The sequence below is a fragment of the Ovis aries genome, chromosome 2 (assembly GCF_016772045.2).
Source record: "Ovis aries strain OAR_USU_Benz2616 breed Rambouillet chromosome 2, ARS-UI_Ramb_v3.0, whole genome shotgun sequence".
Classification (NCBI taxonomy): Eukaryota; Metazoa; Chordata; class Mammalia; order Artiodactyla; family Bovidae; genus Ovis; species Ovis aries.
In genome coordinates this window covers 107349241-107376155 of record NC_056055.1, presented here as the reverse complement: position 1 = coordinate 107376155, position 26915 = coordinate 107349241, and the positions used below count along the sequence as shown (strand labels likewise).

At 36.7% G+C, this 26915-nt stretch overlaps 2 protein-coding genes across 5 annotated transcripts in view; one reads left to right on the top strand and one right to left on the bottom strand.

Annotated features, from left to right (window-relative positions):
- Positions 1 to 412: 412 nt before the first annotated feature.
- SAP30 (Sin3A associated protein 30) overlaps positions 413 to 26915 on the top strand; it is a 29522-nt gene continuing 3019 nt past the window's right edge. Inside the window, exons 1-4 of one of the 2 annotated variants that reach the window (XM_060411047.1) lie at positions 413 to 1039; positions 2624 to 2749; positions 3276 to 3374; positions 25238 to 25300. In XM_060411047.1, the coding sequence (XP_060267030.1) occupies positions 725 to 1039; positions 2624 to 2749; positions 3276 to 3374; positions 25238 to 25261 (564 nt within the window). In that variant the 5' untranslated portion in view covers positions 413 to 724 and the 3' untranslated portion in view covers positions 25262 to 25300. Of the gene's footprint in view, positions 1040 to 2623; positions 2750 to 3275; positions 3375 to 5389; positions 5716 to 25237; positions 25301 to 26915 lie in introns of those variants that run through there. The other variant, XM_015092794.4, reaches the window with a different exon arrangement.
- Positions 24897 to 26915, bottom strand: part of SCRG1 (stimulator of chondrogenesis 1) — a 109385-nt gene continuing 107366 nt past the window's right edge. For all 3 annotated transcript variants that reach the window (XM_060411049.1, XM_060411048.1, XM_027964630.3), the window contains exon 3: positions 24897 to 25120. In XM_060411049.1, coding sequence (XP_060267032.1) covers positions 25066 to 25120 — 55 coding nt within the window. In that variant the 3' untranslated portion in view covers positions 24897 to 25065. The remainder of the gene's footprint in view (positions 25121 to 26915) is intronic.

Below are 26915 nucleotides of genomic sequence, written 5' to 3'. Positions count from 1 at the left end.
CGTATCCCCTCCGTTCCCACCCTCGCACCCCCTCCCCTCCTACCCCCGCCTCCCGCCTTTTGTGCTTCGCTTCAGGAGTTAAGTGACCTCTTCGTCTAAAGTGCCAGCTCTGCAAAATCCAGGAGCTAAACACAGCTCAACTTCCCGGGAGCTACCAGAGCCAGAAAACATCACAAGCCCCCCGCCCCGCCCCCCACCACACGCCCCTGTTTTCTCAATGTATTACCGAAAAAAAAAAAAAATCCAGATCCGCCTCCGCGCGATGAATGCTGGGATAAGAAGTTCTCCTAAACCATGAAGCTCGATGTCAGACTGGAGCTTAGGTTGGCTCCCCAAAAGAGAACTACAATTCCCGTGGTGCCCTGCGGGCAGAGTGGAAGGGGCGGGACGGGCGAGGGCGCAATGTGCTTGCGCAGATCGAGGGCCGAAGGGAGGCGGGGGTATCGAGGTCCGACTGCTGAGGAGTCTCCATGTGACAGTGAGCAGCGTCCCAGCTCCAGGCGACGCCAGATTCCAGTTCCCGATCCCACGCCCCGTCCACTGATCCTGTGCCTGCAGACAGCAGCAGGCCGGGGCCTCGTGGTCTTGGCCGGAGGACCCTGGCTCAGAGTTAATAGTCTCCGCTAAGCAGGTGCGAGGGACCGCCGAGACCCCGGCATCTCCAGAGAGGCAGGCGGCGCGGAGAGCGAGGCTTCTGTCAGCGCGGCTCTGCGAGTGCGGGAACATGAACGGCTTCACTCCCGAGGACATGAGCCGCGGCGGGGACGCGGCCGCCGCTGTGGCCGCCGTGGCCGCCGCTTCTGCCGCCGCCGCGTCAGCCGGGAACGGGGCTGGGGCTGGCGCCGGGGCCGAGGTGCCGGGTGCAGGGGCGGTCTCGGCGGCGGGGCCGCCGGGAGCGGCAGGGCCGGGCCCCGGGCAGCTGTGCTGTCTGCGCGAGGACGGCGAGCGGTGCGGCCGGGCGGCGGGCAACGCCAGCTTCAGCAAGAGGATCCAGAAGAGCATCTCCCAGAAGAAGGTGAAGATCGAGTTGGATAAGAGCGTAAGTGACGGCGGTACGAATCTGCTCTGCCCGCCCCCCGGGGCGCTCGGGGAGAAGGGCAGACGCGTGCCGGTGGGGGTGCGGGAGCCCCAGACCTGGGTGCCTCGCGAGCCCGTTCCGGGGTCCCTAGTAGGAAGCAAACAACAAGGTGCTGCAACTCGGCCCGCCGTCCGCAGTAGACACTCTCGCGCCTCCCGGACCCGCTCCCGCGGCCCCTCCCGCGCAGGGCCTCCACTCCTGCTCTGAGGGGGTCAGTGGTGAAACAAAGGGGGCGGCAGCGCCGAGAACCCAGAGTAGCTGTCCTGCAACCCACGGCTCCTTCTGGAACCGAGGCACCTTCTTTGTTTTGCTGCCCGAGCGGGTAGCTTCCCCGGTCCAGGAATGGAGTGCAGCCAGGACCGGACGCTGCGGGCGACTAGGACCCTGTCCCGGGTCCCGCGGGTGCGGGGTGGGGGGCCCCCGGCTGCGAGCCGCGCGGCCGTGTCATCATCTAGGGGAACTGCTCGAGACGTGGGGAGCGGGCAGCCGCTGCGGGTTAGCCCTCGGTTTGGCAGCCATCAGGGTTTCTTTCTTCGTCCTTTCGCAGGTCTGTTCCTCTGACCATCTAGGAGGTTTTTAGAAACGACCGTTTCCACTTTTCCGAGCCCTGGGGAGCGGTAATAAATCACAAGATGTGAGAACCAGCACACGTCCTGCATCTTCTTAACTTGCACTTTAGCTCAAAGTTTAATTTGAAAACCTGTTAGCTCATTCCTCAATTTTTTTTTAAGAAGTAACTGCTGATGTATAAAACCCAGTATTTCAGAGGCTACCGTACAGCTCTCAGAACTATATAATTAACGTTTTTGGGAACTTTATTTGGGATACTTTCTGCCTATTCAGTTAGTTCCTCAGTTCTGTTTCCAGTAGTTGAAACTTTCCAGGTATACTTGAATCATTTCACATTGCTTTGGTTGGAAAAACTTATTATAAATAAATGCTTTTATTTAATACTCAGGAAAGTTCATAATTCAAATTTAAACTTAGTAAGGATGTGAAATCAATTTATTTGTCAAAAGTGGATGGTTTTGTGTCTGGATTATAATTTGAGTATTAAGTTAGATTAGGAAGCATTCACTATGGTATTAATATTATTAAATGCTCTTTTAAGTAAAGAAAATACTATCAAATAGCAAAATTGTGGCCAGCATCTTTTTGCCCTTGTTTAAAAAAGCGGCATAGCTGAACTAATCTAGTTCACCATCGCTGCAATTTGATGACAGAATCCAGAGCATAGGAATTTCTCATTCTCTGCTTCTCTCCCTTCCCTTACTGGCACTTCTCCCCACCCCACCCCCAGGCCTCTTTAACAATATTGCTAGACATGATATGTTTTAACTGGGTTCAGGACTTAAGAGTAGCAAGAAACATGCCTTGTTTTAACTGGGTTCAGGACTTAAGAGTAGCAAGAAACATGCGTTGTCTTAACAATGGCCTGTTACTAATGTTTATATTTTTAATAATTCACCGTAACTATGTATTTTACTAATACATAGACACATTTTCCTGTAATCTTAAGTTGTCTGTGAAACTTTTCTGTTCCAGGCAAGACATCTTTACATTTGTGATTATCATAAAAACTTAATTCAGAGCGTGCGAAACAGAAGAAAGAGAAAAGGGAGTGATGATGATGGAGGAGATTCACCTGTCCAAGATATTGATACTCCGGAGGTAGGTGAAAGGTTTGTAAGTTAAATGTAAAACTTCTGAAAGTTTTATTTAAAAAATATGAACAAATTCTAAAAATACTTGAAGCATTTGAAAACTCTAAAAATGAAAGCAAAATTAAATATAGCCAGTTAACATGCAGTTATGCAGTTTGACTTGTTATGGCTTCAATTGACCACTTTTTTTTTAATTTTAAAAACAATTCACTTATTTTTTAATTGAAGGATAATTATTTTACAGAATTTTGTTGTTTCCTGTCAAACGTCAACATGAATCAGCCATAGGTGTACATATGTCCCCTCCCTCTTGAACCTCCCTACTCAATTGACAACTCTTATAGTCCCCAGTCGTTAATAAGCATCCTCAAAAGATTGAACTGTTTAATGCATTTTTAGTTTTGATTATTTAAAAGCCTTTTAAAATAATGGAATTAAATTTTCACTGTGTTGAAGTTGAAATGTTTTTTAGAGCAAATATTAGTCATTAGCAAATGATATGAACTAATTCATATACGTTAATTTTTTTCTAGGTTGATTTATACCAACTACAGGTGAATACGCTTAGGAGATACAAAAGACACTTCAAACTCCCAACCAGACCCGGGCTTAATAAAGCACAGCTTGTTGAGGTATATATAAGTTTTAAACTATTTAACCTTTAATGCAAAAAAAGTCATTAAATACTAATGATGTTAATTTAGTATATATAACAATACATTTTAGTTAGAAAAATCAAAGTTAATAAAATCTAATGTGGAAGAATCTAGTTGCCTAGAAATGTTTGTCTATCACTTAGGAAATTCCTTTATATAATGATTACTCATTAGATTATATGCAGTTTTCTAAGCATCTTCTAATACTGACTTTCAAAAATAGTAAGTAAAAGTTTTTTTGTATTCTCTCTCTAGAAACCTGTTTCTTTTAAAATTTTATTTTACTCAGTAAACACTTATTGAGCACCTAATTGAGGCATAATAATAAATTAATAAGCTTTGATGTCTTTGTTAGAATTTTCTTGGTTTTTGTTGGAATAGATTTTACAGATAAACCTCTAAACAGTATTCCTGTAACTTGCTGATTTAACTATTTCAGAATTTGTTCTTGTTGGTGTTAGTTTGTTTATGTGAAGCATCCCTGTTTTTATGACTAAAAAACGCAAAGACTTTTATCCAAGCTTTTACTTATAGGTTCTTGAATATAGGACTTGCAGTCCTTCAGTGAATTTTGAAAAGTTGAGTGCTTGTGTTCTCAGGAAATAATAGAGCCAAGAAATGTGTGTGTCATATTAAGATATCTATAGATTTATATGTTTATACTTCTATCATGTTTAAAATAAAAATGCTTAACCTACTTGACATACTTAAATAAATATGTAAATCAGTTTTCTCATATTCTTCAGCTTGAATTTAGAAAACCAACATTTTATAAAATGTCCATATTGAATAACATAGGTGAATGGAAGGTACACTTTGGCAGAATGCTTTTTAACATTAAAGCTTTAGCCAGAATTTCTTCTTTCCTTCTTGCTTAGACAACAACAATCTAATTTTTCTTTAAATTTGATTTAAAAGGTCAAGTCCTTTTCAAGTTTTATAGTACATTAATATAACATAAACATATCTCCTGCCATGATGAAATTATTAATATATTGATAGATAAACAGATACATAGTGAAGGTGCTTTTATTTTGGGACAAATGACAACCTAAGAATTGGTTATTTTAAATGTTATATTTAAATGTATATTTTTTTAAATGCAGAAATCAAACCTGATGTTTTTGATAATCTGATCTTCTTTTAAAGATATGTTTTCTTATTTAGAAATGAGAAATCCAAATAGTATGAGTGTTATAACTTAGTCAGAAATGCAGATATTTATAAACAATTCCAGAGTTGAGTGACCAGCCTGTGTAAGTCTCGTATCTTTTTCTTTAAGAAGTTTTATCTTCTAGAATCTAAATATGCGTTTCAGTGCCCCAGTTTAGTCTAATATACTTCTACTGGTAGTTGCCGTGCATGTGTTACATTAGCAGAATGAAAAGGCAAGAAGGCAGGTAAACATTCTTCAGTGGACATCCTTTCCCTTCTCATTTCTCATCCATAATTTTTATACAGAAAAAATTTCAGGGAATTTTAACAAAGAATATTTCCAATGAATGAATGAATGTTAAGTCATAGCAAACATATTTGTAAGATCATTCTTGGTTTGTTTCTATCGTACCAAAACTTTTCCGACTTAATGGTTGTTCTTTTTCCATAAGAAAAACCATAAACCATTATATAATGCATGTGGACTCTTATATTCTATTTCATTGATATTTGAAGTTTACAAGTAAAAGTATTTAATTCTTGATCTACATCTCAGCTATAAAATTTAAAAGAAATAAAGTGAAGTACACATTCTGATTAATACATACTTAATTGAGTGGGCTAAGGGGTCTTTTGAAATTACACTATCTCTTGTTCATAACATCTTATTCTTATATGCTTTTTGTCCTGTTGGTATTTTGTTAAATACAGTTTATTTTTTGAAAGGAAATAGCGCTTACCACATTTTTTCTTTTGATGACTGTTTTTTTTTTAACCTAGTTTATAAACTCTATTAATATCTATAATTTAATTTCCTCAATTTTTTTTCTTTATAGATAGTTGGTTGCCACTTTAGGTCTATTCCAGTGAATGAAAAAGACACCTTAACATATTTCATCTACTCAGTGAAGAATGACAAGAACAAGTCAGATCTCAAGGTTGATAGTAGTGTTCACTAGGAGAGATGGAATTAAAACTTGGATGTTCAGATGTTAAGACTGCTTACTGCTTTTTCACTTGTAGAAATGTTCCTTGTGTATTTTTTCTACAGAGGATTTTCTCTGGTTTTCTTTTCTTTGTTTTGACTCTAATTAGTTGGAAACTCATGTACAATGAGCTTTCCTAGATTAAAAAATATTTTAAATAAAGGTTATTACTATTATAGTTGCTTCAGTGTATTTATTTTGTGGAACTTGATTTTTATTTTAAACTGACTTTTAGGGACCAGTATTAATTGAAATTTTAATTTGAAGATCACTTTATTACCTTTTTTCCCTTTTTTTAGTTCTGAGAAACTAACCAAAGTAATAGATGTCACCCATTTGCTCTCTCTGGGGCAATCTCATTTGGAATTAAGGATATCCTAAATAGTATTATTTTTTAAGTATTTTTTAGTACTAACAAGTTCAAAATAGCAGGAAGAACAAATAGTTTGAAGCCTACTTCCTTCCAAAGAAGAGTTAATGTGTCAGCAAAGGTAAATGTAGTGCTGAAAGTTGAAATCTGAATGTAGAATTAAATAGTTTGTCATTTCTTTAAATTTTGTTTTAGTGAAAAAGTATTTATATGGCACAAATATAGAAAGAACGTCTGCGCTGCACTTTAATTTTCAGTCATGTTCTGTACTGTTTACAATGCAAATTAAAACTAATAAGTTGGAGAGATCGAGAATTTATCAAGATCTTTAAATTTTGGTCATACATAGCTCTGACTTGATTTCTGTTTTATTTAGTTTTATATTTCATTCTCTGTCAGTTTTCTCTTAAATATTTTTACCTCTACTTTTCATGAGATTGTAATATTTAGCCAAAGGCTAAATAGTTACAAATCAAATTTATAGCTTGTGACATCAAAACAAAACATGTAGTGCAGATTTTAGGATGGAAATGGATGAGCCCATTAATGCAGCTCAGGATATCTCAAAGTCAACGTTTGGTCCTGATAATTCTTTATTGTGGGAGGCTGTCCTGTGTGTTTTAGTTTTGGTGGTGTCACCGGAGTCCACATTCTAATGCAGTAGAGCTCCAAAGATGATAACTAAAAATATCCCTAGGCATTGTCAAATGGCTCTGGGGGGACAAAATCACCCCTGCTTGGGAACCACTATGTAGATAAGTTTCAAGAACATCTTAGTTCAACAGAAGGTGAGTTTGTGTATTTCTGAGTGTTCTGAGTGTACTGACAGCTAGAAAATGTGAACAGTAACATGATACTGGAGTTTAGGCCATTTAAAGATTTACTTGCAACTTTATTGATGAGCCAGAGGCTGTAATAATTAGTATATAGAAACCTCTTGTTTCTAGTACTCCAGAAATCTCCATGAGAAGTTTTTTCTTAGCTGTATGAAGATGAACCAACCACACAGCTACAAAATATGGTGGTTTGTTTGAAAAAAGCATTATTTCTATGTTTTATATTTTTGCCTAAATCTATAAAAACTTTCTTTTTCAGTAGAAACTTGACTGTAGGCTTAAATTTTATGAAATAAGCTTGAAATTTTGATCATATATAGCTCTGACTTCTGATTTCTGTTTTACCTCCTTTTACATTTCATTCTCTGTCAGTTTTCTCTTAAATATTTTTACCTCTTATGAAAAAAGCTTGAAGCTCTTTGTTTATGCATATAACCTTTGCCTCTCAATCTTAATTTCATACAATTACTTGCATAAAATGTAGTTGTATAAGAAAGTGCAATAATGAGAGTTGAGTGTTGATTTATCCAATGAAATTAAATCTTGTTAGAGCAATTTAAAACATGAAAAACAGAATTTAAGAGCCTCCCCCTCAAAGACAAGAGACTCAAGAAGCTGCAAAGTAAAACTTTTACATAGAAATTTTAATTCTTACTGTTTTTAAAATTATGAGTTCTATGGAAATCTTTATTGTACTTATCTGTATCTGAACAAGAAAAAGTAAATGGAAAGTCATATCTCTGAAAGGATACAAAATTACATTTAAGGTTAGAATCAAAATTTGACTGCTGTTGGGGTAGGATGTGTGGCAGGAGCTCAGGAAGTTGTTTGGTAACTACCCTTCACTGAATAATTTAGGTAAAGGCTAAAAATTAATGTCTGAAATGTATTTCTTTAAGAAAGTAAGCTCTATTATTTCTACATAAAGTTTTTTATTTTTAGTTGAAATGTACATGATATACAATTAATCACTTTATACAATTTGGTAGTATTTAGTTTATTCATATCTTCAGGGGTCACAGCCTTGTGGTGAAGGGACTTGTGTAACTCAATGAAGCTATAAGCCATGCCATGTAGGGTCACCCAAGATGGATGGGTCATAGTGGAGAGTTCTGACAAAATGCTGCTCCTTGGAAGGAAAGGTATGTCAAACCTAGACAGCATATTAAAAAGCAAAGACATCGCTTTGCTGACAAAAATCAGTATGGTCAAAGCTGTGGTTTTTCCAGTAGCCAGGTATGCATGTGAAAGTTGAACTATAAAGAAGGCTGAGTGCTGAAGAATTGGTACTTTTGAATTGTGGTGTTGGAGAAGACTCTTGAGAGTCTGTTGGACTGCAAGGAGATCAAACCAGTCAGTCCTCAAGGAACTCAACCCTGGATATTCATTGGAAGGACTGATGCTGAAACTGAAGCTCTAATACTTTGGCCACCTGATGCAAAGAATGAGCTCATTGGAGAAGACCGCTATGCTGGGACAGATTGAAGGCCAAAGGAGAAGAGGGCAGCAGAGGATGAGATGGTTCGATAATATCACCAACTCTATGGACATGAATTTGAGCAAACTCCAGGAGATAGTGAAGGACAGGGAAGCCTGGTGTGCTGTATTCCATGGACTCGCAAAGAGTGAGATGTGATTTAGCAACTGAAAATATCAACAAAATGTATTCACAATGTTGTGCAACCACCAGCTCTAATTTAAAATTTTTTCATCACCCCATAGAAACACCCACAAGTAATTACTCCTAATTCTACCTCTTCCCATCCCCTGATAACCTTTAATTTTTTTGTATCTATGGATTTGCCTGTTATGGTATATCATGTAAAGGGAATCATATAACACATGTCCTTTTGTGTGGATTTTTCTTTTACTTAAGATGTTTTCAAGGTTTATCCAAATTGCAGCATATAGTAGTACTTTGCTCCTTTTTATGGCTGAATGACATTTCAATGTATGTGTGTATGTGTGTGTGACAATTTGTTTTTCCAGTCATCCGTTAATGAACATTTAGACATTTTGATTTCCACCTTTGGCTCTTACGACTAATGCTACTATAAACATTTGTGTACAAGTTTCTGTGTGGGCATGTCTTTATTTCTCTTGGGTATATGTCTAGGAGTGGAGTTGCTGAGTCACATGGTAATGCTGTAATATTCTGAGGAACCTCCAAACTTTTCGATAGTGGCTGTATTAACAACTATTTCTCAAAATTGCTAATGCCTGTATTTCCTTTTTTTAAATTAAAGCTGTCCTACTGGGTGTGAAGTGATAGCATTGTGGTTTTGATTTTTTTTTCAATTCCTTTATTCATTTTTAAATTGGGTTGTTTTTGTTGTTCAGTTGTAGGAATTCTTTATTCTAGGTATTAACTCTATATGTGATATATGATTTATAAATATTTTCTCCCATTCTGTAGATTGCCTTTTTACATTTTTGATAATGTTCTTTGAGGCAAAAAAGTTTTGAATTTTTACTTAGTACAATTAATTTATTTTTTTTCTTTCATTTGCTCGTACTTTTGGTGTCAAGCCTAAGAACCTAGTGCCAAATCCAAGGTTATAAATATTAGCCCCTATTTTTTTTCTAGGAATTTTGTAATTTTAGCTCTTAAATGTAGGTTGTTGACCCATTTTGAGTCAATTTATGTATATATGGAGTGAGGTAGAGTTCCAGCTTCATTGTTTTGAATGAGATTATCCAGTTTTACAGCACTGTTGATTGAAGAGACTGTTCTCCATTGAATGGTCTTGGCACCCTTGTTGAAAATCAATTTGCATAGATATTTGGGTTTATTTCTATATTTTCGATTCTATTTTAGGCTGTATTTCTATTAGGCTATATTTTTTTTGACTATTGTAGCTGTAATAAGTTTTGAAATCAGGAAGTGTGAGTCCTACTTTTTTTTCACTACATTCAGTCACAAGTCTTGTCTGACTCTTTTTGGAGCCCCATGAACTGCAGCATGCCAGGCTCCTCTGTCTTTCACTATCTCCTGGAGTCTGCTCAAACTCATGTCCATTGAGTCAGTGATGCCATCCAACCATCTCAGCCTCTGTCACCCCTTTTCTCCTCTTGCTCTCAATCTTTCCCAGCATCAGGGTCTTTTCCAATGAGTTGGCTCTTTGCATCAAGTGGCCAAAGCATTGGAGCTTCAGCTTCACCATCAGTCTTTCCAATGAATATTCAGGGTTCATTTCCTTTTGGGATTGACTGGTTTGATCTCCTTGAAGTCTAACAGATTCTCAAGAGTCTTCTCCAGCACCACAATTCAAAAGGATGAATTCTTTATGGTCCAACTCTCACATGAGTACATGACTGCTGGAAAAACTATAGCTTTGACTATACAGACCTTTGTCAGCAAAGAGATGTGTCTGCTTTTTAATATGCTGTCTAGGTTTGTCATAGCTTTTCTTCCAAGGAGCAAGCGTCTTTTGATTTCATGGCTGCAGTCACCATCTGCAGTGATTTTAGAGCCCAAGAAAATAAAATCTGACACAGTTTGCAGTTTTCCCCATCTATTTGCCAGGAAGTGATGGGACTGGATGCCATGATCTTAGTTTTTTGAATGTTGAGTTTTAAGCTAGCTTTTCCACTTTCCTCTTTTGCCTTCATCAAGAGGCTCTTTCCTCTTTGCTTTCTGCCATCAGAGTGGTATGATCTGCATATCTGAGGTTGTTGGTATATTTCCCTGTAGACTTGATTCCAGCTTGTGATTCATCCAGCCCTGTATTTCACAAGATGTTCTCTAAATAGCAGTTAAATAAGTAAGGTGACTATATACAGTGTTGATGTACTCCTTTCCCAGTTTTGAACTAGTTTGTTGTTCCATGTCTTGTTCTATTTCCTCTTCTCCTGCACACAGGTTTCTCAAGAGACAGGTTAAGGTGGTTTGGTATTCCCGTCTCTTTAAGAATGTTCCAGTTTGTTGTGATCCATACAATCAAAGGCTTTAGCATAGTCAATGAAGCAAAAGTAGATGTTTTTCTGGAATTCTCTTGCTTTTTCTGTGATCTAACAGATGTTGGCAGTTTGATCTCTGGTTCTGATGCCTTTTTTAAATCCAACTCGTACTTCTGGAAGTTCTCAGTTCACGTACTGTTGAAACCTAGCTTAAAGTATTTTGAAAATTACTTTGCTAGCTTGTGAAATGAGCACAATTTGTGTGGAAGTTTGAACATTCTTTGGCATTGCCTTTTTTTGGCAATGAAATGAAAACTGACATTTTCCAGTCTTGTGCCCATTGCTGAGTTTTCCAAATATGCTGGCATATTGAGTACAGAACTTTCATAGCATCCTCTTTTAGGATTTAAAATAGCTAAGCTGGATTCCATTACCTCCACTAGCTTTGTTCATAGTAATGCTTCCTAAGGCCCGCTTGACTTCACACTCCAGGATATCTGGCTCTAGGTGAATGACCACACCATTATGGTTATGAAGGTCATTAAGATCTTTTTTGTATAGTTCTTCTGTATATTCTTGCCACCTCTTCTTAATATCTTCTGCTTCTGTTAGATCCCTGATGTATCTGTCCTTTATTGTGCCCATCTTTGCATGAGACATTTCTTTGGTATCTCCAATTTTCTTAAAGAGATATCTAGTCTTTCCCATCCTGTGGTTTTCCTCTATTTCTTTGCATTGTTCACTTAAGAAGGCTTTCTTATCTCTCCTTGCTATTCTCCAGAACTCTGCATTCATTTGGATATATCTCTCCCTTTCTCCTTTGCCTTTCACTTCTCTTCTCAGCTATTTGTAAGGCCTTCTCAGACAATCACTTGGCATTCTTGCATTTCTTTTTCTTGGGGAAGGTTTTGGTCACCGCCTCCTGTACAGTGTTACGAACCTCTGTTCATAGTCCTTCAGGCACTCTGTCTGTCATATCTGATCCTTTGAATCTATTCATCACCTATGTTGTATAATTATAAGAGATTTGATTTAAGTTATACCTGAATAGTCTAGTGGTTTTCCTTTCCTTCAATTTAAATCTGAATTTTGCAATAAGAAGTTCATGATCTGAGCCACAGTCTGCTCCAGGTCTTGTTTTAGCTGACTATATAGAGCACCTCCATTTTCAGCTGCAAAGAATATAACCAGTTTGATTTTGGTATTGAACATTTGTTGATATCCACATGTAGAGTCTTCTCTTGTGTTGTTGGAAGAGGGTGTTTGCTGTGACCAGAGCATTTTGGCAAAATGCTGTTCGCCTTTGCCCTCCTTCATTTTGTACTCCAAGGCCAATGTGCCTGTTACTCTAGGTATTTCTTGACTTCCTACTTTTGCATTCCAATCCCTTATAATGAAAAGGACATCTTTTTTTGGTGCTAGTTCTAGAAGGTTTTATAGGCCGTTATAGAACCGTTTGACTTCAGCTTCTTTGGCATTAGTGGTTGGGGCATAGACTTGGATTCCTGTGATGTTGAATGATTTGCTCAGAAATGAACCGAGATCATTGTGTCGTTTTTGAGATTTCACCCAAAGTAGTGCATTTAGGACTCTTGTTGACTATGAGAGCTACTCCATTTCTTTCATGCCCACAGTAGTAGACATAATGGTCATCTGAATTGAATTTGTCCATTCCTATTCATTTTTAGTATACCAATTCCTAGTCCAATTTACCTTGATTCATGGACCTAACATTCTAGGTTCCTATGCAATATTGATCTTTACAACATCAGACTTTACTTTCATCATCAGGCGCATCCACAATTGACTATAGTTTCCACTTTGGCCCAGCCTCTTCATTCTTTCTGGAGCTCTTTCTCTGCTCTTTCCCAGTAGCATATTGGACACCTACTGACCTCAGTGACTCATCTTCTGGTGTTGCATCTTTTTGGCTATTCGTACTGCTCATGGGTTTCTTAAGGCAAGACTATTGAAGTAGTTTGTGATTCCCTTCTCCAGTTTTTTCAATATGGTTTAGGATACTTGGAGACCCTTGCAGTTACATATGAATTAGAAGACTAGTTTTTCTATTTTTGGCCCCCGCAAAAGACCATAGACTTTTGATGAAGATTGTACTGTCTCTGTAGATCACTTAATAATTGCCATCTTAAAAATGTTAAGTATTTCAATCCATGAATATGGAATGTCTTTCCATTAATTTTCAGTTCAGGTCAGTTGCTCAGTCGTGTCTGACTCTTTGCAACCCCGTGAATCACAGCATGCCAGGCCTCCCTGTCCATCACCAACTCCCGGAGTTCACTCAAACTCACGTCCATTGAGTTGGTGATGCCATCCTGCCATCTCATCCTCTGTCATCCCCTTCTCCTCCTGCCCTCAATCCCTCCCAGCATCAGAGTCTTTTCCAATGAGTCAACTCTTCCCATGAGGTGGCCAAAGTACTGGAGTTTCAGCTTTAGCATCATTCCTTCCAAAGAAATCCCAGGGCTGTTCTCCTTCACAATGGATTGGTTGGATCTCCTTGCCGTCCAAGGGACTCTCAAGAGTCTTCTCCAACACCACAGTTCAAAAGCATCAATTCTTCAGTGCTCAGCCTTCTTCACAGTCCAACTCTCACATCCATACATGACCACTGGAAAAAACAACATAGCCTTGACTAGATGGACCTTTGTTGGGAAAGTAATGTCTCTGCTTTTTACCATGCTGTCTAGGTTTGTCATAGGTTTTCTTCGAAGGAGTAAGCGTCTTTTAATCTCATGGCTGCAATCACCATCTGCAGTGAATTTGGAGCCCCCCAAAATAAAGTCTGACACTGTTTCCACTGTTTCCCCATCTATTTAGGTCTTCTTTAATTTCTTTCTGTAATGTTTTCTAGTTTCCAGTAGGCAAGTCTTTTACCCCCTTGGTTAAATTTATTCACATTTTATTCTTTTGATGAACTTATAAGTGGAAATGTTTTCTCAATATCTTATTTTGCATTATTCATTACTTGTGTATAGAAAACTGATTGTGTTGACCCTGCAATTGTCCTGAATTCATTTATGAGCTCTAGTAGTATTTTAGTGGATTTTATGAGATTTTCTATCTACAAAATCATGTTATCTTTAGAGATAATTTTACTTCTTTTTAATTTGATGCCTTTTATTTATTTTTCTTGCAAAATTGCTCTGGCTAGGATTTTATAGTACAATATTGAATAGGAATGATGAAATTAGGCATGTATGTCTTGTCCTTTTCCTTATGAAGACAGTTTTCAGTCTTATATCAATGAGTATAATGTTAATTGTGGGTATACCTAAATGCTCTCTCTTTGTTTTATAAGGAAAGTTTCCTTCTATTCTTAGTTTCCTGTTTTTATCATGAAAGGGTATTGAATTCTGACAAATATTTTTTCTATATATATTGAAGTAATCATGTGCTTTCTTCCTTTGCTTTATTAATGTAATGTATTGCATTGAATTATTTTCTTTTGAATCATTCTATGATTCCTGGGGAAAATATCACTTGGTATATAATACTTTTATTATGTTGTTGGGTTTGGTTTGTCACTGTTTTGTTGAAGACTTTCGCATCTGTATTCATAAAGGATATAAATATAGATATCATAGGTTTGTAGTTTCTTCTACTGTTTTTATCTCACTTTACTATTAGGATAATGTTAGCCTCATAGAATGTGTTAGAAAATGTTGCCTCTTCCGTTTTTTGGAAAAATTTAAATAGGATTGACATTAATTGATCTTTAAAAGTTTGATTGAATTTACTAGTGACCATCTAGTCCGGGACATTTCTTTCATGGAAAATTTTTTATTATTGATAGAATCTCTTTACTTATTATAAGGTAGATGGGGTTTTCTATTTGTTCTTGAGTCAACTTTGGTAATTTTGTGTTTCTAGGAATTTGTCCATTTCATCTAGATTAGGCAATTTGTTATCATACATTTGTTCATACTGTTCACTTATACTACTTTTACTTTCTGTAAGGTTGCTAATAATGCCCTTGCTTCCTTCCCCCACCCCACCCCGCCACCCCATGCTGAGGCAAAGAAGATTTCTAAGGAAATTCTGAGGGAAAGAAGGAGATTTCTCAGTGAAAGAAGATTTCTGAGGGAATTTTAAAGGAAATAAAGCAGATTTCTGAGGGAAGGAAGGAAATAATGAGGGAATTCTAAAGAAAAGATTTCTGAGGAAATTGTGCAGGAAAGAAGATTTCTGAGGGACTGAAGGAGATTTCTCAAGGGAAAAAAGGGTTCAGAGGTAAAATATGACAGAACCTAGGACGTTCTGAGGTAAAATCTGACAACCTAGAGTGTTCTGAGGTAATATCTGACAAGCTTAGGACATTCTGAGATAAAATCTAACAGAAACTAGAGTCTGCTGAGGTAAAATCTGACAGAAACTTGATGCTGAGGTAAAATCAGATAGAACCTAAAGAGTACTGAGGAAAATCTGACAAGCTAGAGAGTTTTGAGATAGAATAAGACAGAACCTAGAGGTTGGATCATCAAAAAAACAAGAGTTCCGGAAAAACATCTACTTCTGCTTTATTGACTATGACCAAGCCTTTGACTATGTGGATCGCAACAAACTGTGGAAAATTCTGAAAGAGATGGGAATACCAGACCACCTGACCTGCCTCCTGAAAAATTTGTATGCAGGTCAGGAAGCAACAGTTAGAACTGGACATGGAACAACAGACTGGTTCTAAATTGGGAAGGGAGTAGTCAAGGCTGTATAATGTCACCTTGCTTATTTAACTTATATGCAGAGTACATCATGAGAAATGTTGGGCTGGACAAAGCACAAGCTGGAATCATCATTGCCAGGAGGAATATCAATAACCTCAGATATGAAGATGACACCACCCTTATGGCAGAAAGCGAAGAGACTCTTGATGAAAGTGAAAGAGGAGAGTGAAAAAGTTGGCTTAAAACTCCACATTCAGAAAAGTAAGATCATGGCATCTGGTCCCATCACTTCATGGCAAATAGGTGGGGAAACAGTGGAAACAGTGTCAGACTTTATTTTTGGGAGCTCCCGAAGTACTGCACATGGTGACTGCAGCCATGAAGTTAAAAGACGCTTGTTCCTTGGAAGAAAAGTTATGACCAACCTAGAGAGCATATTAAAAAGTAGAGACGTTACTTTGCCAACAAACGTCCGTCTAGTCAAAGCTGTGATTTTTTCAGTAGTCATGTATGGATGTGAGAGTTGGAGCGCCAAAGAATTGATGCTTTTGAACTGTGGTGTTGGAGAAGACTCTTGAGAGTCCCTTGGACTGCAAGGAGATCCAACTAGTCCATCCTAAAGGATATCAGTCCTGAATATTCATTGGAAGTACTGATGCTGAAACTGAAACTCCAGTACTTTGGCCAACTAATGCGAAGAACTGACTCATTTTAAAAGACCCTGATGCTGGGAAAGATTGAAGGCGGGAGGAAAAGGGGACGATAGAGGATGTGATGATTGGATGGCATCATTATTCAATGAACATGAGTTTGAGTAAACTCCAGGAGTTGGTGATGGACAGGGAGGCCTGACGTGCTGAGGTCCATGGGGTCACAAAGAGTCAGACACAACTGAGTGACTGAACTGAACTGAAAGGTTTCTGACATAAAATCTAATGGTTCTGACATAAAATCTGACAGAACCTAAAGGGTTCCGAGGTAAAATCTGACAAAACCTAGAGGGTTCTGAGGTAAAACCTGACAGAACCTAGAGGATTCTGAAGTAAACTGTGACAGAAACTAGAGGGATATGAGGTAAACTCTGACAGAACCTAGGACATTCTGAGGTAAACTGACAGAACCGAAAGGGTTCTCAGGTAAAAATCTGATATAACCTAGAATGTTCTGAGGTAAAATCTGACAAGCCTAGGATGTTTTATGTAAAATCCAATAGAACTTAGGACATTCTCAGGTAATACCTGAGAGAAACTAGAAGATTCTGAGGTAAAATCTGACAAACTGGAGGGTTCTGAGGTAAAATCTCAGAGAACCTAGAGGATTCTGAGGTAAAATCTGACAGAAACTAGAGTCCTGAGGTTAAATGGAAAGAGACCAGAGGGTGGTAGGTAAAGTCTGACAGAACTGAGAGGGTTCTGAGCTAAAGTCTGACAGAACTGAGAGAGTTCTGAGCTAAAATCTGACCAGATTGTTCTAGATAAAATCTATCAGAAACCAGTGGGTTCTGAGGTAAAATCTGATAGAAGCCAGAGGGTTTTGAGATACAATATGACAGATCCTAGAGGGTTCTCTCGTAAAATCTGACAGAAACCAGAGGGTTCTGAGGTAAAATCTGACAGAAAATAGAGGGTTTTCAGGTAAAATCTGACGGAAAATAGAGGGTTCTCAGGTAAAATCTGATGGAAACTAGAGGCTTCTGCAGTAAAATCTGACAGAACCTAGAGGGTTCTAAGGTAAAATATGACTGAAAATAGACAGTTCTCAGGTAAAATCTTACAGAATCTAGGGAATTTTGCAGTAAAATCTGACAGAATCTTGTACCTTCTGAGGTAAACTCTGACAAAACCTAGAATGTTGTGTGGTATACTGTGACAGGACTTAGGGTGCTAAGGTAAAATCTGACAGAATCTAGAGTGTGCTGAAGAAATCTGACAGAACCTAGAGAGTGGTGAGGTAAAATCTGACAGAACCTAGACCGTGCTGAGGTAAAATCTAACAGAATCTAGAGGGTTCTGAGGTAAAATCTGACAGCCTAGAGGGTTCTGAGGTAAAACTTGACAGAGATTAGGACATTCCTGGTAAAATTTGACAGAACCTAAAGGGTACTGAGGTAAAATCTGACCGACCAAGCATGTTCTGAGGTAAAAACTGGCAGAAACTTGAGGGTTCTAAAGTAAACTGTGATAGAAACTAGAGGAATTTGAGGTAAACCCTGACAGAATCTAGGATGTTCTGAGGTAAACTCTGACAGAACCTAGAACATTCTGTGGTATACTCTAATAGGACCTAGAGGGTGATGAGGTCAAATCTGACAGAACCTAGAGGGTAAAAATCTGATAGAGCCTAGGACATTCTGAGGTAAAATCTGACAGAACATAGACGGTGCTAAAGTTAAAATCTGACAGAACCTAGAGGGTTCTGAATTAAAATCTGACAGAACATAGAGGGTTCTGAGTTAAAATCTGACAGAAACTGGAGGGTTCTAGGGAAAATCTGACAAAACCCAAAGTGTTCTGAGGTAAACTGTGACAGAAACTAAAGGAATTTGAGGTAAACCCTGACAACTCAGGACGTTCTCAGGTAAACTCTGACAAACTGGAACGTTCTGTGGTATACTCTGACAGAACCTAGAGGGTGCTGAGGTAAAATATGAGAGAACGTAGTGGTTTCTGAGGTAAAATCTGACAGAACCCAAAGGGTTCAGATGTATAATCTGACAACTGACAGGGTTCTGAGGTAAAATCTGACATTCTGAAGTAAGTCACAGAAGCTTGAGGATTCTGAGGTAAAATCTGACAGAACCTAGGACGTTCTGAGTTAAAATCTGCCAGAAACTAGAGGGTTCTGTGCTAAAATCTGACAGAAACCATATGGTTCTAGGTAAAATCTATCAGAAGCCACAGGGTTCTGAGGTAAAATGTAACGGAAACTAAAGGGTTTTTAGGTAAATTTTGACAGAAACTAGAGGGTTCTGAGGTAAAATCTGACAGATCCTAGAAGGTTCTGAGGTAAAATCTGACAGAAAGTAGAGAGTTCTGAAGCAAATCGTGAGAGAACATACTATGTTCTGAGGTGAATTCTGTTCCAAATTAGAGGGGTGTGAGGTAATATATAACAAAACCACAGGGTTCTGAGGTAAAATCTGACAGAATCTAGAGACTTCTGAACTCAATCTGATAGAAAAAGAAGGGTTCTCAAAGACCTGACACAAACTACTGCTTCTAAGGTAAAAATCTAAGAGAAATTAAGAAGTTCTGAGTTAAAATGACCTAAATAAGAAGGTCATGAGGGATTTTTGTATGATTTCTCAGGGTAAGGAGGCGATTTCTGAGGCTTTTTTTGTGGGAATGGAGGTTATTTCTGAGGGGTTTCTATTTTTAAAGTGGGAGATTTCTTAAGTTATTCTGAAGAAGAGACAGAGGTATCTGAGAGAAAGCAGGAAACACCTGAGAGGAAGTTAAGACATTTCTCAGGGAAAGGTGTTTTCTCAGGGAATTTTGCAGAAAATTCTGTATATTTCTGAGATAATTCTGAGATTAAGGAACAGATTTCTGAGAGAATTCTCGGAGTTAGAAAGACATTTCTTCAGGAATTCTGTGGGAAAGCAGATTTCTGAGGGAAAGAAGGAGATTTCTGATGGAAATAAGATTTCTTTAGGGAATTCTGAGAGAAAGAAGATTCCTGAGATAATTCTGAAGTTAAAAAAAAAATCTGATTTCTGAGGGAATTCTGAGACAAAGACGATTTCTGATGGAATCTAAAGGCAAGGAAGAGAGTTTGAAGATTCCTGAGAGAAGGAATTTGAGAAGGGTTTCTGAGAGAAGGTGTGCTTGAAGGAGAGTATGAGAGAGCTCTGAGAAAATGAGGTTGATAGGAAATTCTCAGAAAATGAGATTTAGAGGGTATTCTGTAAGAAATGTAATGCCCCTGCTTTTATTTGTAATTTTAGTTATATGTGCTTTTTCTCTCCTTTTTTTCAGTAGTGTTGCTAGGATTTATCAATTTTGTTTATTTTTTATTTGAGGTTATTGATTATGGTTTTAACATTTTCTATTTCATTTATATCTGCTCTATTTTTTTAATTTTCTTTCTTCCACTGGTTTTGGATTAAGTGTGCTCTTCTTTTTCTAGTGTTAAAGTACAAAATTCAGTTGTTGATCTGAGATCTTTCTTCTTTATTAATGTATATGTTTGCAGCTATAAATTTCCCACTGAGGTCCTCTTTTGCTGCATCCCATAAGTTTGGTATGTTTTATTTTTATTTTCATTCATGCTTAAATTATTTTCTAATTTTTCTATCTTCTTTGACTCACTGTTGTTAATGATGCATTTGTCGATTTCCACATATTTGTTGATTTTCCTGTTTTTCTTCTGTTATTGATTTCTAGCGTCATCCCATTATAGTTCGAGAAGATGGTTTGTATGATTTCAATTTTTTTAATTTATGGAAAAATGTTTTATGTGCTAACATAAAGATGCTTCAGTCTATCCTGAAGAATCTTCCATGTGCACTTGAGTAGAATGTGTGTTCTGTTATCATTGGGTGAAGTGTTTGTATATGTCTGTTAGGTTTAGTTGGTTTAGAGTATTGTTCAAATCCCCTATTTCCTTTTTAATATTCTGTCTAGATGTCTTTCCATTATTTAAAGTAAGGAAATGAGGTCTCCAACTATTATTATCTTTTTCTCTTTTAACTTCTGTTAGTTTCCTTCATATATTTTCTGGCTCTGTTGTTTGGTGTGTATATATTTATAATTTTTAAATCTTATTGTAGTTTGACCTTTTGTTTAACTACAAAATGTCTCGTACAATTTTTTTAACTTAAAATCTATATTGTTTAATATTAGTGTGGCCAGACCAGCTGTCTCTATTGCTATTTACATGGATTTGCATAGCTTTGATAGCAAAATTTAGATTATGATCTAGGCAAGTGATAGTGGTTCAAAAATAAATTTTTGTCATGTTATTGCTTATTCAATTATCTGAAGTTAGTTTAAAAGTGTCAAGGAATGTCTTATATATGTATATGTATTTTTTCAAGTGTGTGTACTATTTACTATAGAATTCATTTTTCTGAGATCATAAAATTGCTTATATTTATTTGTAGCTAAAAGCTGATACTATAAACTGTAGTTTACTGTATGTGTCATGTCCCAGTTACATTTACAGTCTACATGGTCAACTATAGTTCTCAAATAATAATCATAGTAATTGCTGCTGGATTATCATATGTTTATGTGCATGTGTATGGGATGTACATCCCCTTTAATGTATATTTCAAGTGGACGTCAAGTCAGTTTTATATCCATAATACCCAATAGACTTATATTTTGACTTCTAAGACTCTAGAAACATGGATCACATACAGTTTTTTCATTTAAAATTTACTATAGGTCTTTATTTATAAAATTCTGAGAGTATATTGGCTACATGTATGCCATGCATTGCTTTCCAGTTATACCACTGTATAAAAATGAGAACATTTTGGTGATATCATATTATAGAAGTAAATTGAGGGAGCTAATTCAATGTCAATTTGCTATACTTTTAAAATATCAGTTTCTCTTTAATTCTTTGAGAAAAAAAATTAGGTATAGGCTGTTAATGCAATATGATTTAGAAATATATGAATTTGATAATTTTTTCCTTTTGTGAAAATTATTTTAAAGCCCATAGTGTTTACTGACAAGATTATTTACATTTTAGAAGCACCTGCCATAATACTTTGCTAAAACAATTTATTATTAAAAGAATTCCTGCGTATCTATGAGCAATTATAAGGAAGTTAAAGCTGCAGAATAATCTGTGACTGTTCTTACCTGTCCTTCTCTCCCTCTGAGAATTGTTGCTCATTGTTTTATTTCTCCATGTTGCTTCCAATCTTTAGTAATCCTCTAGGATTAGTACTTAATCCCAGCAAACAAACAAAGCAAAGCATCCCTATATATTATGATGAGGAAAAGAAAAATTTCATCAGGAAGAGATGAGATATTAGTAAGTATTACCAACAACCATCAACTTTGTGCTCAGTACCATGGAACTTATAGTAAGAACAAAAATATAGAAAGTCAAAGGTAAATTTTTGTTGTTATTCAGTAAGCATTTAGCATATATAAGCTATATGAAATGTACAGTCGTATGTCTAAAACAGGTAAGTTTGCTTTCCTGAAAAGGAAATAGATTAGATGATGCTATTAAGTAAAGCAGAGGTTAAGACTTGAGTTCTAGAGGAAGACTGGCCATATTCAAAACGTGGCTCTACTGCTCTGATAATGTAATTCTGGATGAACCACTTAATCTCTAAGCCTTGCCATTTTTGTCCATAGAGTAGGGATGATGATAGTAGTAAATACCTTGTTCAGCTGAAAGATGGTGTAAGTACATTTTCAATAAAAGCTTAGTCATCTTGTAGCTAAAAGCTATTGAAAAAAAAAAAACTATTCATTAAATAATTGGATGAAATGTTTGCTTTTAAAAACATGTTGACCAAGTCAGAAATTGTTGCATAAATTGTGTGAACATTCATGTTTTTACATTTATAAGAAACAATGTGTGCTTCTATAATGCATTTGTTTCTAAAAGAATGTAATATAATTGGATATTACAAGCTATTTCCAGAAAGGAAAGAATATGATGAAAATCATCATAATTATCTATAAAATTCCATTTATTAAATATTCAGCCTTTTTTCAAGTGCTGTTTTCCTCATCAGGGTTTGATTGCAGCATTAAGGGAATACTTAATAAAATGCCATTGCTGAATTGCTTTTTTTGTCTTCCTCAGAGACAGTCTATACTGAGTGGAAAATGTAACAGATTTACTGATAATTTTCTTTGTTTACCTATGCTATGCACTGTTCCAGACAGGATGTAAGATTTCTGTTAATGAGTTAGTTTGACTTTAATACCTGTCAATTCAGTGCAGGAGAAAAAGCTCAATCAAATCGTATGCTATGTTGATAAAACAATATATTTTAGTTTTTTAAACAATTCCACTTCATGCATTTTTGCAGAGGTCATACTATTTGAAAACATGTTCTGACTTACGCTTTTGTAGCTTTTAAGAGGAACTGAATTCTGACTACCTCAAAATTATCTTATTATTTTTTTAAATATAAATTTATTTATTTTAATTGGAGGTTAATTACAATATTGTATTGGTTTTGCCATACATCAACATGAATCTGCCACAGGTATACACGTGTTCCCCATCCTGAACCCGCCTCCCTCCTCCCTCCCTGTACCATCCCTGTAGGTCGTCCCAGTGCACCAGCCCCAAGCATCCAGTATCATGCATTGAACCTGGGCTGGCAATTCGTTTCATATATGATATTATACATGTTTCAATGCCATTCTCCCAAATCATCCCACCCTTTCCCTCTCCCACAAAGTCCAAAAGACTGTTCGATACATCTGTGTCTCTTTTGCTGTCTCGCATACAGGGTTATTGTTACCATCTTTCTAAATTCCATATATGCGTTAGTATACTGCATTGGTGTTTTTCTTTCTGGCTTACTTCACTCTGTATAATAGGCTCCAGTTTCATCCACCTCATTAGAACTGATTCAAATGTATTCTTTTTAATGGCTGAGTAATACTCCATTGTGTATATGTACCACAACTTTCTTATCCATTCATCTGCTGATGGACATCTAGGTTGCTTCCATGTCCTGGCTATTATAAGCAGTGCTGCGATGAACATTGGGGTACATGTGCCTCTTTCAGTTCTGGTTTCCTCGGTGTGTATGCCTAGCAGTGGGATTGTTGGGTCATAAGGCAGTTCTATTTATAGTTTTTTAAGGAATCTCCACACTGTTCTCCATAGTGGCTGTACTAGTTTGCATTCCCACTAACAGTGTAAGAGGATTCCCTTTTCTCCACACTCTCTCCAGCATTTATTGCTTGTAGACTTTTGGATCACAGCCATTCTGACTGGCGTGAAATGGTACCTCATTGTGGTCTTGATTTGCATTTCTCTGATAATGAGTGATGTTGAGCATCTTTTCATGTGTTTGTTAGCCATCCGTATGTCTTCTTTGGAGAAATGTCTATTTAGTTCTTTGGCCCATTTTTTGATTTGGTCGTTTATTTTTCTAGAATTGAGCTACAGGAGTTGCTTGTGTATTTTTGAGATTAGTTGTTTGTCAGTTGCGTCATTTGCTATTATTTTCTCCCATTCCAAAGGCTGTCTTTTCACCTTGCTTATAGTTTCCTTTGTTGTGCAGAAGCTTTTAAGTTTAATTAGGTCCCATTTGTTTATTTTTGCTTTTATTTCCAATATTCTGGGGGGTGGGTCATAGAGAATCCTGCTGTGATTTATGTCGGAGAGTGTTTTGCCTGTGTTCTCCTCTAGGAGTTTTATAATTTCTGGTCTTATGTTTAGATCTTTAATCCATTTTGAGTTTATTTTTGTGTATGCTGTTAGAAAGTGTTCTAGTTTCATTCTTTTACAAGTGGTTGACCAGTTTTCCCAGCACCACTTGTTAAAGAGATTGTCTTTAATCCATTGTTCAGCCCAGTAACTCCTGTTGAACACTGAATAGATACCAGATACTGTTCTGGATGTGGTCTTCGGAAACAGATCAGGGACCCCAAAGGATGTATTTCAATGAAATAATGTCACTTTAATACACGAAATGGTTATCTCCTAGTTTTACTACATGTGTGATGCTTCTCAAATGTTTCCCCACAGCAATACTTTATAAAGCATCCTATACTTCTTCTTTGGAGCAGCAGGCTTCACATTTATAAATATTTGTAATGATTACTGTTTTGGTAGAATACAAATTCCAAGAAGAGAAGTCCGTCTTATTCATTACTACATTCCCAAATTGTAACATCCCCAAATAACTGGCACTGAGCAAGTATTTAATACATTTTTATAATATGAAGGACTTTCTGAAATTACTTCTGCTGGCTACCAGTCAGTGAACACTCCTAAGGTATGGAGCATAGTCCAATACTGCCTCTAACAACCAGAAAATATCTTTGAAAGAATCTGTTTTATTTACTTTTAAAATTTGTGTGACTTTTTAATTCTCATCCAACATCTATATCTTTTAATATGTGTTTTGTTATTCCCCCCAAAAAGGGACATGTCACGGGTATGCTGCATAGTTTTAAGGATACAGCTATGTGAGTGTTTTGGAGCTGGAACTCTATTCAGTCTGTCTTGATTTTTTAGCAAATATCTTAAACTCGAGTTAGCATCTGAAAGATTGGTTTAAGAATATTTATCTTGACAGTTTCATTGTTTTTAAAAGAGCAAAATGCAAATACACTTAAAGTATTTGGCATGCATAATATTTATTCACATATTGACTCCCTTTTCCCTTCTTACTTTTAATAGAAAATTTCTAGTTTCCCTTCCAAGAACCTCAATTTATCTCTGGTTCTTTCCATTAAGTGTACATGGTCAATAACTGTTAATGAAGAAGTGAAAGTATTCTTCATTTCTGATCCACAGTTACGGCTCTGCATCTAGAAAACAGCATTCTTTTATCAAGCATATTAAACACCTTGTAAATGAAAATTTTCTAGTGAAAAATTTTAAACAATGTCCACAGAGAAAAATTAAATTGAATTTTTATTACTACTTATTTAACACAAGTTTGCTTAGACAAGTAAGAATTTATAGAATCTGTGCTTTATTGCACTGCACAGAAACCAGAAATACAGTTACACTATTATAGCACTGTTTGCAGGGAATTATGGGTGGTTTGTCTGGAATACATGAAGATTTTCAGTTATTGTTGCAAGGAATCACAAAAGAGATCCTTGGTCCAAAGAAGACATCTCTGAAAAAGAGTAGAACATGAATTAAATCCAGCTGGAAATTAAGATATATGTTAGTCTTTGCTGGGCTAAAAATGGACAGTGATTTCCAGGATTTCAGACATAACTGTTCTTTTCAGGTGAGCAAGGTACAACGAGAATGAATGGGAAGACTTTCCACAGGAGCAACAAAAATAAAGAAGGTAATCAACTCTTCTACTTTTCCCCATTTGCCATTGACATGATGCTATCATTTATTGATAAAGAAAAGCAAAGACTGGGTGACTTCAAAACATTACAATCATACCAAAAAATTCACTTCTCTGTTATGGGTAGGGATGGGCATAATGTTTAAACCTACTGATAAGAAACAGAAGTTTAAAATTTTCTAGGGAAGCAAATAAATACATTTCTAGGTTTTATAGGGAAAGATGAAATGTTGAGCTACTCAACTTTACTCTTGTTGGAAAAACCACTTAAGGTGATATTTAAAAATGTGATGCTACCTTCTGTACTAATGTTATGTGTAATCAAAATATGATCCACAGGACTTGGAATTATTAAGGTGGGAAAATATGGATAAACTAATTAGGAAAATGAGGGCTGTTTGTAATAAAATGCCACTCCATTTGAAAAAATGCATGGAATAATATCAAATTATATGTATGTGCAAGGTAGTAGTGTGATTATGGCTCAGTAGAAATATACTTAGCATACAGTGTACAACATGATAACCATAACTAACACTGTGTGTGATATATTTGAAAGTTTCTGAGATAAGATATCCTAAAGTTATCATAAGGGAAAACAATTTTTTGACCATGTGATGTGATTTGTGTTAACTGTACTTATTATGGTAATCATTTCATAATACAGTTGACCCTTGAACAATACAGCAATAAGGGGTGCTGACCTTCTGTGCAACCAAAAATCTGTGAATAACTTTACAGTCAGTCCTCCATACCTGTAGTTCAACATCTGAGAATTCAGCCAATCATAGATGATATAGTGCTATAGTATGTATTTAGTGAAAGAAATTTGCAGGTAAGCGTACCCATGCAGTTCAAATATGTCTTGTTCAAGGGTCAGCTGTCTATTTCTTTCAACTCATTGTGCTGTACACCTTAAATGTGAACAGTGCTATATTTAACTATATCTCAGTGCAACTGAAAAAAAAAAGATGCAAAATTTGTGTTTACAGGTTAAAAAAAAAGAAATATACTTAGCTATTTGTTGCTAATGCAAGAGCAGTAACCCTAAATCAGATAGAAACTACTTTATATATTCATACTTCTATTTCATCCATTAACAATGGATGATCACAAAATTATATCATAAAATAACTACAAGTACATTTCAGTAAATCAGTTTCAATCTTATCAGAAAATTTTAAGTATATTTTAATATTAGATGGCATTTCATTTATGTAGGAAAAGTTAAGTCATTTTATGGAATCAGTTAACTTGCATTCTTGATATCATTGTTTAATCAAGTGATTCTCACAAAATTATGAGATAAAATGCATAATCACAAAATTATGCATTTTATGATGCATCAGAATCACTCGAAGGGTTTAAACCATAATTGCTTTGCTTCCTCTCCATTGTTTCTAATCCAGCTGGTTTGGTCTGGGGTCCAAGGTTGGATTACATTTTTAACAAGAACTCAGCTAATACCGGAGCTGCTGTCCTGGGAACCACACCTAAGAACCAACTGGTTTGGTAGAAAAATTACCTGGTCCAAATCAGGAGTCCTGGGTTCTAGTGTCAGAGCTGATATTAACTAGTTATATGGTTGGTGCTAGTCATGTTACTTCTC